Source organism: Danio rerio, chromosome 14, assembly GCF_052040795.2.
Source record: "Danio rerio strain M-AB ecotype USA chromosome 14, GRCz13ab, whole genome shotgun sequence".
NCBI lineage: Eukaryota > Metazoa > Chordata > Actinopteri > Cypriniformes > Danionidae > Danio > Danio rerio.
This window is the reverse complement of record NC_141034.1, coordinates 10,236,402-10,251,204: the sequence shown is the minus strand read 5'-3', so window position 1 is coordinate 10,251,204 and position 14,803 is coordinate 10,236,402. Positions and strand designations below refer to the sequence as shown.

The 14,803-nt window shown below is 37.8% G+C and overlaps 1 protein-coding gene and 1 long non-coding RNA gene across 6 annotated transcripts in view; one reads left to right on the top strand and one right to left on the bottom strand.

Annotated features, from left to right (window-relative positions):
* Positions 1-14,803, top strand: part of si:zfos-2326c3.2 — a 121,095-nt gene that overhangs the window by 90,922 nt on the left and 15,370 nt on the right. For 4 of the 5 annotated variants that reach the window (XM_087281046.1, XM_087281045.1, XM_087281044.1 and 1 more), the window contains 3 exons: positions 180-280; positions 2,696-2,845; positions 8,694-8,853. In XM_087281046.1, coding sequence (XP_087137172.1) covers positions 180-280; positions 2,696-2,845; positions 8,694-8,853 — 411 coding nt within the window. Of the gene's footprint in view, positions 1-179; positions 281-2,695; positions 2,846-8,693; positions 9,515-10,835; positions 11,749-14,803 lie in introns of those variants that run through there. The other variant, XR_015507034.1, reaches the window with a different exon arrangement.
* Positions 1-14,803, bottom strand: part of LOC147840770 (uncharacterized) — an 821,899-nt gene that overhangs the window by 797,359 nt on the left and 9,737 nt on the right. The window lies entirely within an intron of this gene.

Here is a 14,803-nt window from a genome sequence, read left to right as displayed (position 1 = left end):
TTTTCATAGTTAACAGTCAGTCCAATTTGTATTTGGTTTGGTTTGGAGATTTTTCATGACATTTTATTATGAATTGGAGTGAGTTGGTAAATGCTAAATGTCTCATGCGATCACAATAGAGGTAGTGTGTTCCTTTTGAATTCTGATTTCTTTTCGTTATAACTTGCTGATGATTGCAGTTCGCTATGAAAAAATCAAGTTCCTGGTCATCGCTTTGAGGAATGCTGTGGAGGTCTACGCTTGGGCTCCAAAGCCATATCACAAGTTCATGGCTTTCAAAGTAAGTCTCGCATTATAATGGAGATGATGATAATTTTAGGAATATTGATTAACCGAACAAATCTCACAAAGGCTGCAGAGGACAATTCTGGGCCATATTTTGAGTCAAAAAGAGAGCAAATGATATTAAAAGAGTGATACATAATTGAAATTGTAAAGCATGTATGCAGTATGGGAATATTTTTATCAGTAGTTGGCTATGCAGATTTATGTCTCAACACTGATTTTTGTAGGATTTGATGAATAATGGATTCCAAATTTAGACCAGCTTAATTGTGCGTTAGGGAAATGAGAATGATTGACATTTATTTATTTGTTTATTTATATTCATCGTATTTATTTATTTTATTCCAATTTATATATTTTTTTATTCATATTTATTTATATTTTGTTATTTGTTTTATTTTCTATTACAGATGTGGGAATAAAAATGGGAGTGATTGTTTTAATTTTATTTATTATTATTTATTTATTTACGTTTATTGTGTATTTATTTATTTTATTCATATATTATCACATATATATTATTATTCAAATATAAATAAGAAAAGATAAATACAATACATATAAATTAATTAATTTATATGAATACAAATAAATAAATAAATTATATGTATCATTCTGATTTCCCTAATGCACAATTTTGCTTGTCCATAATTCATTTACATATACTTCATATTATATATATATATATATATATATATATATATATATATATATATATATATATATATATATATAGATAGACAGATAGATAGATAGATAGATAGATAGATAGATATATAAATAGATAGATATTCATATAAATTAATTAATATTTATTTATCTTATTTATTTTTTTCTTATTTATATTTATTTTAAATTTTATGTATATTTATTTTTTATATTTAATTATTCATATATTTTTTTTGTTTATTTGTTTTTTATTGCTTTAGTAAACCCTAGATATAGAGCTGGTCGCTGTTCATGTGATTACCACTAAATTTATTGCTTAACAAATGTGGTAAAAGTGTTTTGAGGTCAAAAAGAACATTGCGTAAAGAACCCTTTATTAATATAGCTCATAATCATATTTTGTGGGAAAAGGATAAAAGTTGTTAGTGATTTACTGCCTCTAGTGTTTATTTCATCTGGATATTGCAGTAAAATGAATGTATGAGTACACTTTTGCAGTTTCACAATGATTGATCCTGAGTTGAAAAATATAACCTTAATCAGGTTTCTGAGATTTATAGTACTTTATTTCTAGTGCTTTTAAGGGATGCAGTTAGGGTTTTACCTATCCAACTTTATATTTTAGAATTAACTTCTGTCTACATATACAGATTCTTTCATTTGAAAAAGAATAGGATCGCATAAAGATAGATAATGCAACCGGGGTGTTTTTAGAAATGGGTCATTTTTGAGTACGTGTCCTACTTCACGGCTGTCCTTAGAGACTAACTCTAGTTCTGACGTGATCTTCAACCATTTGTATTTATAACACTTTTATGGGAACAAATGTAAATAGAAAACATTACTAATTACAATGTTACTTGTATCTGCTGGATTCTTTTGAAAGTTTGGTGTCAAACAGTTTGGGCTTGAAATTTGTTTGAGTGCTGAGAAATGTTTTAGGATATCTGACATGACAACAAACATCTCAATTTGCAGTTCTGTTCACACATCACAAATTAACTGCATATTTCTGGAAAATGTTTTAATGTAAGTTGGGTTACAAAATGAGGCTTGTTTTGTAAGGATTTACAAAATTAGTAACACACTTGTGTTAGACCTGAAGGTAAACCACACAATTGAAGGCCAAATTATTAAACCTCCTGTGAAATTATTAGTTTTAGTTTCCCTATTTTTCAAATATTAGTGAGGAAAAGATTTTTTCAATGCATTTTAAACAGCCATTTTTAATAACTTAATTATTTTGTCTTTGCCATGATGACAGTACATATTAGTACATGCTTGACTAATAGTAATTTAGGTAACCTAGTTATTTTGCAAGTATTTAGCTTAAAGTGCAATTTGAAGGCTTAACTAGGTTATTTAGGTTAAGCAAGTCACTACACAATAACAGTGATTTGTTCCTTAGCCAATCAAAAAAACTAAATCTTATAATAATATTAACCTTAAAATCTATGTTAAAAAAATTAAATGGCTTTTATTCAAGCCAAACTAGAAAAAAAGAAGAAAGTATAATAAAAAATACTGTAAAAATATGTTCTTGCTCTGAAATAAACAGCACTTGGGAAATATTTGAATAAGAACACAATTTTCAGAAAGGAAAATCATTTTACTGTAATGTGTTAAAGAAAAAACTCAAGGAGGGTAAAATTATAAATAAAAAGCATATTTTTTGTAATCATTGTGTGTTCAGTTTGTTTATACTCAGCAGTTGAGTAAATTGTTCTTTATGTTTGGTCAGTCCTTCAGCTCTCTGCCTCAGAAGCCCCTCTCCGTGGACCTGACGGTGGAGAATGGACAGAGGTTAAAGGTCATCTATGGGTCTCACAACGGTTTCCATGCTATCGATGTGGACTCAGGGACTCCATTTGATCTTTACCTACCCAGTCATGTGAGTAACCCATCATGCACTGCTCTGCAACTATACAAAAACTAAATTATTAAAAGTGCTATTGAGTGCATCAATTCAATTTGGTAAATCAGGGTTACACAAGTCCAGAGGGAGTTCATATGTAATTGCAAGAGCCACAAATGAAAACAATGAAAATCAACCAAAAACAAGCCATCAAAGCAATGTTGTTTCACATGTCCAAGACTGTGATTAAAAGTTTTTTTTTTTTTTAAATCCAGTCAACAATTACTTTTTATATTGAAAAATACGACATTTTGTGTGTTCTTTTACATCAAATCAGTGACATCATTTATAAATTTGGCAATTAAAGAGTAAATATCTTGTAATTTTCTAAGCAATTTAGTTGTTTTGATCTGGAATGAGGTTAATTAACAGATTTATACAAAAGAAATTGAAAAAAAAAATACATTATCTGATGCATTTTTACAGCAATTTAATTCAGTGGATGTTCTCATCCCGAACATAACAAAAGGTTAGTAAGTTTGCTCAAGTTTATTGTTGAGGTGTTTTTTTTCCCCGAGCATTTTCCCGAAATATATGTCCAAATAAGACTTGTCATCAAAATCATTCTACTAGCTGAATGATTTCAGAAAAAAAGTTATGGGCAAATTAAGACTCAAAATCACCTCAGAGTAAATGAAAACATCCCCAACAGCACATAAGGGTTAAAAATGCAATCAAACCGACCCTACAAAGAAAATTTTATTTTTGTTTTAAAATCTATTTATATTTGTCACCCAGAACAAAGTAGGCGGAACACAATAAAACTAGATGGACTGGGGATGGTAATTAGTTACTTGAGTTGTGTGCTTTTTTTAGCAAATAATCTACTATAAAATTTATACTATTTAGTGGGTCTTAAATTTCATTCGGTGTGGTATTAAAAAGTCCTAAATTTAGCAAACCTGCAGATACCCTACAAAATAGTCAATCAAAATAATTTAGATGTTTGTGGTGAAATGTGACAACAGGGTTCATACGATCATGTAAAACCTGGAAAGGTCATGGAATTTTGACATGGCCTTTTCCAGGCCAGGAACATTTTTCGGAAAAACAGAAAAACCCACAAGGTTTTGGAAAAATCATAGAAATTACATTAACATTAATCATTTAGCAGACGTTTTTGTCCAAGCAACTTAAGCTGCGGTCACGCTAGAGCTTGTGCTTGCGAAATTCTGTCGTACGGTGCTGCGAAAAGGTGTGGAGTATAACAATATCATTAGACATTAATAAACGTGAGCGATTGCTCCATATTTTAAATTTCTTATTTTAAATGATCTTCTAGTCTAACACAATCACGTAGTGCGATTTCGCAGGTAAGAATTCACCAAGCTTCAACTTTGGAATTTTCCAAGTGAAATGTGAAACTTGTCGCACGTGTTTATGTTTCTGGTCTGTCACATTCGCATGCCTATGAATGGAAGTCTATGGAGCGATAAATGCAGTGTGATCGCAGCTTTACAATAGTAGTAGTTTTACCTACTATTACTAGCTTAACAAACTATTAACTAAAGTTAGTTTGACAAATATCTGTATACTGGAATGGAGGTTAGTTATTTTTACTTCTTTTCTCGGCCAAAAACATGGTCTTACATCATTAGTGCTGTGTAAGCATCATCTATTTTACATAGATATAACAATAAATTGAAAGTAACGAGATTGTTGCGTGTTTTATGATATCCTGTAATGAATTCAAACATTCATAGTTTTTTTTATGATTTACCACTTATACGTAGACATTACATGAAACATTAGGTCATGAAAATTAACTTGAAAGTCCTAGAATTTTTGTAGTCAAAATGTGTGTGAAGCCTGCATAAGCATACAGTATACTGTGAGATCCATCCTTCAATAAAAAAAAAAAATTCCATGCATAGTTTTTCATTAAAACTCTAAAATGTAGACATTGTGTAAATAATATGCACAGCTACATAAATAATGTGAGAAAAACGATGATATAGAGCTGCATTTCACTCCATTCCTAACGTCCCCACACACCCACACAGCAGCGTATCCTTTCCAGAGAAGAAGAGTGATGACTGTAATGTTCACCCACGGCTGTGCCGCCGCCTCCTACTGCCAGCCCACAATCCAGCGTGCTGTCCCACATACTCGAAGACCAGTTCACCCTCACATCTGTGCGCGTGTGTGTGTGTGTGTGTGCTAGTTTCTCCAAACTGATCTCTCATCCAAAAATACCTCTGCAGCCTTCGCTACGGTCCCAAAGCAAAAGCCCATTGAGATGACCTGTTATCTGACAGCTTTTTTTCTTCTAATAACAGGCTGTGGATAAAATTAGAGTGAACTAGCGGTATGAAACAGAACTGGAGGCTGGGCGGCACTAGATCATGTAGCTTTCCATAAGAACGTCTTCTCATCCATTCCCTCCCATACTATTGTTCATGCTTACTCTCACTCTTGTTCATTCTTTCACATTCTCACTCGCACTCCTTTTTTTCCTTCCTTTTCGTTGTATTTCACTCATAAGTTTCAAGCAAACTCTTTCTGCGCTCAAGCTGCTCTTTGCGTGGTGTAAATCTTCCTCTCCCACTTGGAAACACAATCCTTCTTGTTTGCGGTGGTGTTTTTGCGTGGCTGGCGCTCATGAGAATCCCGCGGCAGAGGATTAAGATCGCTCTGCGGCTCTGGATGCCCGTGTTGATGCTCAGGATTGTGGTGGCTCTACAGAGGGATGGCAGCACAGTGTGTGTGAATGTATTTTTGAGTCAGGCAAGTACTGTGGGAGGTGTGTGATTGTGTTAATGAAACGCATGTAAATACAATGATTGAGAATATCAATTCTACTTTTTTATGTGATGAACTTGCTTGTAAGAAGTGGTAAAAATTTTCTTATTTGCTAAGACAAAAGGTATGGCATAACTTTAAAATGATTTAGAAGTGTTGGATTTTAACATGGTCAGTCGATTGACATCTTTTTAGTTTGTGATAATGAATGAATCTTCATAATGTCAAATGCATTACAGTTAACAAGTAGGGCAGCTCTTAGTATTTTTTATTAATCTGTCATACTAATATGTGGGCGAGGCAGTGGCGCAGTAGGTAGTGTTGTCGCCTCACAGCAAGAAAGTCGCTGGGTCGCTGGTTCGAACCTTGGCTCAGTTGCCGTTTCTGTGTTGAGTTTGCATGTTCTCCCTGCCTTCGCGTGGGTTTCCTCCGGGTGCTCCGGTTTCCCCCACAGTCCAAAGACGTGGTACAGGTGAATTGGGTATGCTAAATTGTCCATAGTGTATGAGTGTGTGTGTCAATGTGTGTGTTGATGTTTCCCAGAGATGGGTTGCGGCTGGAAGGTCATCCGCTGCGTAAAAACTTGCTGGATAAGTTGGCGGTTCATTCCGCTGTGGCAACCCCAGATTAATAAAGGGACTAAGCCGACAGGAAAATGAATGAATACTAATATGTATTGCATTTAACTTGAATGATGTTTTAAATTCTCTGGTTTGTTATTGTCACATTGCAGCCAATGATCTGGGTTAAAGAAATTAAGTATTTTCTGTATCCAGAGACCTGAAAATAAATTATTGTGGCTTAGGGTGGACAGTAACTTCAATAAAACCTCTCTAAAAAGCAACTTAATTTTGCATAATTTTGCAGATGGTGGGTAAAATAAGTATTGCATGATTTTCCTAGTGATATTTCTAAAGGAGTTGTTGACATGAAATTGACCAAGATTTTGGCAAAAATCCAAACAAATAAATAAAACAAATACAAATAAAACAAAACCTTAGCATGGTATTGCAGAAAAAAATTAATTTAGCAACACATTCGCAACCAACACCCTAGTATTGTAGCTGTCACACTGCAAATTCATTCATTTATTTATTTTCTTTTTGACTTAGTCCCTTTATTAATCAGAGGTCGCCACAGTGGAATGAACCGCCAACTTATTCGGCATATGTTTTACACATCAGATGCCCTTCCAGCTGCAAACCATCACTGGGAAGCACCCATACACACTCATTCACACACACTACGAACAGTTTAGCCTACCCAATTCACCTATTGTGCATGTCTTTGGACTTGTGGGGGAAACCGGAGCCCCTGGAGGAAACTCACGCAAACACGAGGAGAACATGCAAACTCCACACAGAAATGCCAACTGACCCAGCCGAGGCTCAAACCACCGACCTTGCTGCAAAGGAGACAGCGCTACCCACTGTGCCACCGCGCTGCCTACACGGCAAATTGTTGTCATCAAAAATAATGACCTGAAGAATATTGGAGAATTTGTGAAGCATGAAACCAAGACAAAGCAGAAGACCACTAAAGGTGGTAAATAGCCAATAACAAAGACGGAAAACCAAGATGGAGCTAGTGGATATGGAGAGCAACATGGTGGAGACAGTAGGGATGGAAACCATGCTGAAACAGAGAAAATTATGGGCTTAACCTTTTACCTCCAGGACCAGAATTCAGGCAGCATACCTCACCAGTTTTGGTGCAGTTGTAGCAGACATTACCACCTCTTTGCCAGACGGGGAAGTGAAGTTGAAGTCTGTTGTTGTTGTTGTTGTTGTTGTTGTCACGCGTACTGAACAGCGGTGTTGTCACGCGCGTTCTGATCAGCGCTGTTGTCGCGCGCGTTCTGATCAGCAGTGTTGTCATGCGTGTCCTGTAAAGTGTGCGGGGGGAGGGGGGGGTGTGTGTCGTGGGGGCACTTTCTGTCCAGGACTAAAAAGGGCATGTGCACTGCACAGGTTGAGCCCTATGTGTGCACGTGCCTGATGAACAGTCTCTAAAATAAAATCTGACACGTGTCTTTTACATATATTCGGAATAAGCATGTGTAAGTAACATGAAACGTTCACATATCTATTGTGAGTTTTTTTATTTGAAATGTAGAAGGCACGGAAAGCGGCCACATAGAGAGACACTGCACTCGCTGCTGAATATTGTGGCTGTTTACAGCAGTTTGACTGATGAATATGAATTTGTTGCTAAACTGTTATTGGTGCCATTGTAAATTGTACAACATACCATTACCACTAGAAACTGTAGTGCCTGTAGCAGATCAATTTTAACATATAATAATACTTACAGGTTGTGGCTCACAATCCACAGCTTCGTCTGTTGGAGAAGTTTTAGCCAAATCCGGCACTGAACTTTAAGAGATTCTTGAAGCTGTCCTTTGTCAAGTGCTAGCTATATATTTTTTATAATTCTCTGGAACATAACAAAAATTGAACTGTAAGCACTTCTCTCTTTGTGTCGTGTCCTTTGGAAGCCCAAATACAAAAAACAGAAGCTAACATTGCTGCACGGGGTGTATGCCCGTAACCTAAAGCCCTTGTGATCTCATTGACCCGGATGTATTTTTTTGTAGTCCACAGACTTCATTCGCTGTAGGCTTTGCTAATCTAACTGCAAAACCCAATGTCTCCCTTTGCATTAAACCTTGAGCGTATTACATTCAGAGATGTTGATTAAAATATAATATCATAGTGGACCACCCCTTTATTATTTCAGCCTTATATAACAGTCAGAATAATATAACAGTATAACTTCAGACAAGTGTTTGTTCTTCCAATTCACACTATTTGCTTTTCCATTTTTGTCTTATCTACTCCTCTCTTTAAAAAAACTAACAAAACATTTTAATATACTACTCTGATGCATTTGTATCTAAAAAAAAGTGTCAGTTTTTTGCCGAAATCTTGCTACTGATGTTACATTTCACTTAAATTTTTTTTTTTTTAATTCTCAAATCCATTAATAAAGTAATAGAAATGCTGACATTGGCTGGTGGTCAATTTCCATTTATGAAGCCAGTTGCTGTTGTTGTTCTTATAACAGTCTCTGTGTGTTTCAGATCCAAGGTTTGATTCGGCCTCATGCCATCATCATCCTCCCCAGCAGCAGTGGGATGGAGCTGTTGCTGTGTTACGAGGACGAGGGCGTCTATATTGACACCTATGGCCGCATCACCAAGGAGACAGTGCTGCAGTGGGGGGAGATGCCCGCCTCTGTTGGTGAGTTTCAGTTCTTCCACTGTACAGCTGCAACATCTTTTAGTAAGAAAAACAGAACAGCTTTATCTTGTAAGTACTGTAGGCGATAAGCTTACAGTCGTGATCTATAGTTATTCCGATTTATTAACACGCTTAAATAAAGCTGCATTCTGTTCAGAATCTATACTGCATCTCTTCAGGTGCAGTTCTGTTAAAAAAGTTTTGCTTTTGAAGTTAAACTGCCCTGTTTGTAATATTATCAGACAACTTTGAATAAAAAAAGTCTTTGAATAATGGTCGAATTTTTGTCAAGTCAAAATCTTTAAAAACTAATTTTATGTATTATCAATTGCTGTTTTTGTATATTTTATTGTTATAACATTTATTTTTTTATAGAAAAGTGATATTTGTTTGTTTGTTTGTTTGTTTGTTTGTTTTGCCATAACATATCTAGAGAAGCTGAAATGGCAATAAACTCAAAACACTCTGTAATGTGTGTTATACTCGTGAGATTCTAAATCTGAAAAAACAAAACAAGTTGTTTAGAGTTCTTAGTCATCGTTCAGCCAACTCAAACATGCTGACAGATTTGTGTGTGGAGAAAGACTTTAGTGCGTCAGCTCTGGATGTGGTGATCGAATGTTAGGTTTAATTTATATAAGCATGATAACGTTTTTAAAGAGCCCATATTATACATGAAATAGGGTCATATCTTTGTTGTAAGGGTCTCCAACAACAGTTTAATATGCATGCAAGGTCAAAAAACACTTTCATGGTCTTATAATCTGCATTTATTTTTACCTAATTATCCCAGCGACTCCTGTATGAATCGTCCAGTGATTCATTTGTTCCCAAACCCCTCCTTAGCGCGAAGCTAATCTGCGCTGATTGGACCAATGACAGTCTGTTGCGATTGGTCGACTGCCTTCAGTCAGAGTGAAATGCCAAACAGCTAATCAGCAATATAAAAGTAATCACAGTTCATACACGCTCGATAGTGTAGGCGTGGAGTTTAGCTGCCAGTGGGTCAATGTAAATACAGACTATGGACTTGAAAATACAGACGACTAACTATTTTATTGAGCAAAAACTCCAAAAGCAGTTGAGGAGATCTCCTAGCTTCTCACTCTGCTCTTTTCACAGACACACACACACACACACATATTGCACAAACACACACACACTTAACCCTGCTCCGGACGACAACGCGCGCGCGCACACACACACACCTCCGGACGACAGCGCGCGCGCACACAGACACACACACTACTCCTCGTCCACGGAGCTCCGTTAACGCAGCACGCGTCGCGTTTTTAACGTGACTTTGCACGCGATAAGAGAATAAAGCCAGTTAACCTGATATAGTACACGCGGTTACAAGTAACAAATCACAACTAAATACATTTGCAAGCTAGAGTCAACGAGGCAACTTTAATCGCACGTACTTACACTTGAGAAATGGAGGAAGAAAAATCCTGACGTCCATCAATAAGTTACTCTTTACTGATCCTTCCTTTAACAAACGCTGATGAAGTATTCTTTGTAGCATGTAGCTTCCAGAAGTTTCCAGAAGTTTCCAACTGCTTGGCTATAATGCTGAGGTTTCATGTTTGGGTAGAGACTCAATATATCCATCTGCAGTGTGACTTCAATCGACCGGCATGTTTGTGTGTGTGTGTGTGTTTGTGGGTGTGTGTTTGTGTGTGTGTCTGAGTTTCTGCGTCAGAGGGCGGGGCCTCAGGTTTGAAATCTCCCGGGTTTGCGCGTGCACGTGAATAACTTGGTTTCGTTCGTACGTCATGGCAAAACACCTAATGAATCGGTATCAAGGCGACTCGTTTGAAGCACTATGAGTCGACTCTTTTATAGATGAATCAACCGTTTTAAACACTGTACACTAACAGATTTAAGCCTTAACTGGATACTTCACTTCACTTAGAGCTGTGTTACACACTACATGGAGGGGAATTTTCAAAAACCCATAATATGGGCTCTTTAAAAAGCACACTCTAAGATTATCACCACACCACAACTTAAATTATATTGTTGGAATCACATTGACATCTAAAAGTAGCAGAATTATAAAATAATTAATTATTTAAGTAATATGTGTTTTCTATATGAATATACACTCACCGGCCACTTTATTAGGTACACCTTACTAGTACCGGGTTCCCTTTCGCCTTCAGAACTGCCTTAATCCTTCGTGGGATAGATTCAACAAGGTACTGGAAAATTCCTTATAAATTTTGTCCGTATTGACATGATAGCATTAAACAGTTACTGCAGATTTGTCGGCTGCACATCCATGATGCGAATCTTCCGTTCCACAACATCCCAAAGGTCCTCTATTGGATTGAGATCTGGTAACTGAGGAGGCCATTTGAGTACAGTGAACTCATTGTCGTGTTCAAGAAACCAGTCTGAGATTATTCACACTTCATGACATGGTGCATTATTCTGCTGGAAGTAGCCATCAGAAGATGGGTACACTGTGTGTCAAATAGGGTGGACATGGTCAGCAACAATGCTCAGGTAGGCTGTGGCGTTGACATGATGATCATTTGGTACTAATGGGCCCAAAGTGGCCAAAGAAAATATCCCCCACACCACTACACCACCAGCCTGAACCGTTGATACAAGGCAGGATGGATCCAGGCTTTCATGTTGTTGATGCCAAATTCAGACCCAACCATTTAAATGTCACAGGAGAAATTGAGACTCATCAGACCAGGCAACGTTTTTCCAATCGTCTATTGTCAAATTTTGATAAGCCTGTGCAAATTGTAGCCTCAATTTCCTGTCCTTAGCTGACAGGAGTGACAGTTCAAAGTCACTTAAATCACCTTTCTTCCTCATTCTGATGCTCTGTGTGAACTGCAGCAGATCGTCTTGACCATGTCTACATGCCTAAATGCATTGAGTTGCTGCCATGTGATTGGCTGATTAGAAATTAGCGTTTTCAAGCAGTTGGACATGTGTAACTAATAAAGTGGCTCTATTATGGATAATTATTATCCAATTACAATCCATTATTATAGATTGATTTTGGGAGTTCCAACAGTCTGACATTTATGCACAGTCAAAAACATTCATTGTCTTATAATATGTGATTGTTTTTTATTTTTAGTTGCTATACTTCTGTGATTGGTCTGATGACCCAGTCTGTCGTTATTAGTGCAGCCCATTATGGCTTATCAAGCAGCCATGATACAGTAAATGTACAGTTGAAGTCATTTTAAGAGCAATATTATTAGCCCAACGTTCTAAGAACGAACCATCTTTATGCAATGACTTGCCTAATTGACCAAATTAACCCAGTTAAGCCCTTAAATTGCACTTTAAGCTGAATACTAGCTTCTTGAAAATATCTAGTAAAACACTGTGTACTGTGGCAAAGATAAAAAATTTGTTATCAAAACTGTTATGTTTACAAATGTGTTGAAAATCTTTGCATTAAACAGAAATTGGGGAAATAAATATATCATTGGGTTAATAATTCTGACTTCAACTGTAATTATACTGACCAAATCATGAACATATTGATAACAAATTGCAGTTTGTACACCAGTATTTGTATTCCTCTACTCTTCATCATAACTCCAAGTACTGCTTAAGCAATTGAAATTGATAAGTTTTATAGCGCAGCGCTTTCTGCGTCCATCGTGAAAACTGCTAGCCGGTTAACCTAAGACCTACAAGCTGTGACGAGCAAACAATACACACACAACTAAATACCTATTTTTCATGCTACAGAGAACAAAAAGGCAAATTTTTTTTATATCTGTAAGCTGAGAAAATATGATATATATTTCCTTCTATGCTAATAAAGGACTACTGAGACATTCCAAGCATGGGATGGGTCCTCCTGGTGAGGCAGAGTTCCTCACAGCTCCGATACACATCTCTGCCATTTGCTTACAGTAACCATGTGCTCTTCACCATACACAATTCATCTGCTCGTGTTCTTCTTTGAGATAACTTTGTCATGTTTGGTGTCATTTGACAGTTTATGACTTCAGTGTTGTAGTGATGAAATCAACAGAGACATCGATTAATTGTGTTTCAATCTACAATATATTTACTATTGTTGGGTCATGGCCTGAGGAGAGTATGTTAATGTTCTTCTCCCCCACTTCATCTCTTCAACTTTGTTCTCACGTTCAGCTGGTTTTGGGGGTTGGTTTTCACTTATGTTTGACAATGCTTTGCACAGGGTATAATAAGGAAAGGTAACTGTTGATCGGGGAGAATGGCTTTTACTCTGCATCTCCCGCACACTGGTGCGTAGCCTCATATGCTAACAAAGGCAGTTTCACTGTCTTTGTTGCTCAGCAGTGCAGATGTTACAGCTAATTTCTTTATACAGTATCTTAGTTTGTTTCATTCTAATGTCTGTATATTTGATCATGTAACTTAATAAACAACTTTGCCTGCTTTAAGACGTAGAGATTCTTTCTCTTTATCAATGATGATAACAACTTTAATGGAGTCAGATTAATTACAATGGAGTCAGATAAATAATGGATTTAAACACGCCATCCTTCAACTGCTTTCTGTTTCCGACTATTGGTTCAGAATAGCAGCGTAAGTTTCAAGCCTTACATATCACATGTACAGGTTGTAATTTAGAGCAAGAAGAAGCTGGTCCAAATAAACTGTGTACTGACAAAGTCCCTGTCAAGGCCTGACAAAATCACATCAGAAGTCAATAGCCGTGTTTCCACTGTCAGACTAGTAGCTCGCAGCGCGTCACGCAAACCCTGCCCCCAGAGCATCCCTCGAATCAAACGTCTCACAACCCACCCAGTTCAGCGGGAATCAGGCAGATAAAGCACACCATCGCATCCTCACCAAACCATTAAAATGAAGACAACCGACACAAACAAATGACCCGTAACGTTCGAGGTTACTAAAGTAACCCTTCGTTCCCCGAGGAGGGGAACGGAAGCACTATAAGTGGATTTGATTGTAAAATCCACGCATTGGGAGGTTCGGTTCAGAAGCTACTCGTCTGAAAGAGTATTGAACGGGCCAATTAAGAATGAATTGGCAGCGCAAGCCTGCGCAGGTGAGCGGCATAAGCAATCAACTGAGTATATAAGCTCACCTGGCGCCAGCAGACGCTATCCTTTTTAAGCTGAAGAGACTTTCAACAGCTAAGGGACAGTCATTATGGCGACGGAGTATAGTGCTTCCGTTCCCCTCCTCGGGGAACGAAGGGTTACTTTGGTAACCTCGAACGTTCCCCTTCGGGGGGAACTTCAGCACTATAAGTGGATTTGATTGTAAAATCCACGCATTGGGAGCCCATTGAAAGCGCCATAATGACTGCACCTTACCAACACCCCCGATGAGGAGATAGTGAAGCAAGCGTGACGCACCCACATCATGGGGGGCGCGGTCCTCCAACGTGTCCCTGGCCCTAATTTATCCTACTTCAACAGAAGTTTTACGGATTTATATATATTTTTTGGGAAGTCGTGAGCATCTAGATAATTCTAGGAAAATACGACAGTACGTTGGGAAGCGTGCAATCCCGATAGGGAGGACGCTGCGGAGGCCATCCGTTACCCAAGGGGGGATAGATGGCAGAATTTACATATGGACTAGCCCTAAAAAGGGGGAGTACGCATAGCAAAAGAGTGGTTAGCGGGGAGGGAAGACACGGGTCCGCCCAGGGGGGGGGGACTTAACCGTGGCTGAATAAGCATATGGGATCGCCTAGTGGGGACCACGCATAGCAGGCACCTTTACCCAAAACGCGGGCTGACCAGCGGGCAGACCTACAACGTAGTGGGCCAGCAAGTGACTCCTCCGCTGAGTCAGTGCTGGGGGCCACGGAGGAATCTGCAGGGCTCACCTGACGGGGAACTTTACTGACAGATAAAAAGGCGCACGTATCTCCGTGTTAGGGAAAATGGCGCAGCAAGCGTGTTTCAACACCCTACCGAATTGTTTCCTCAATCAC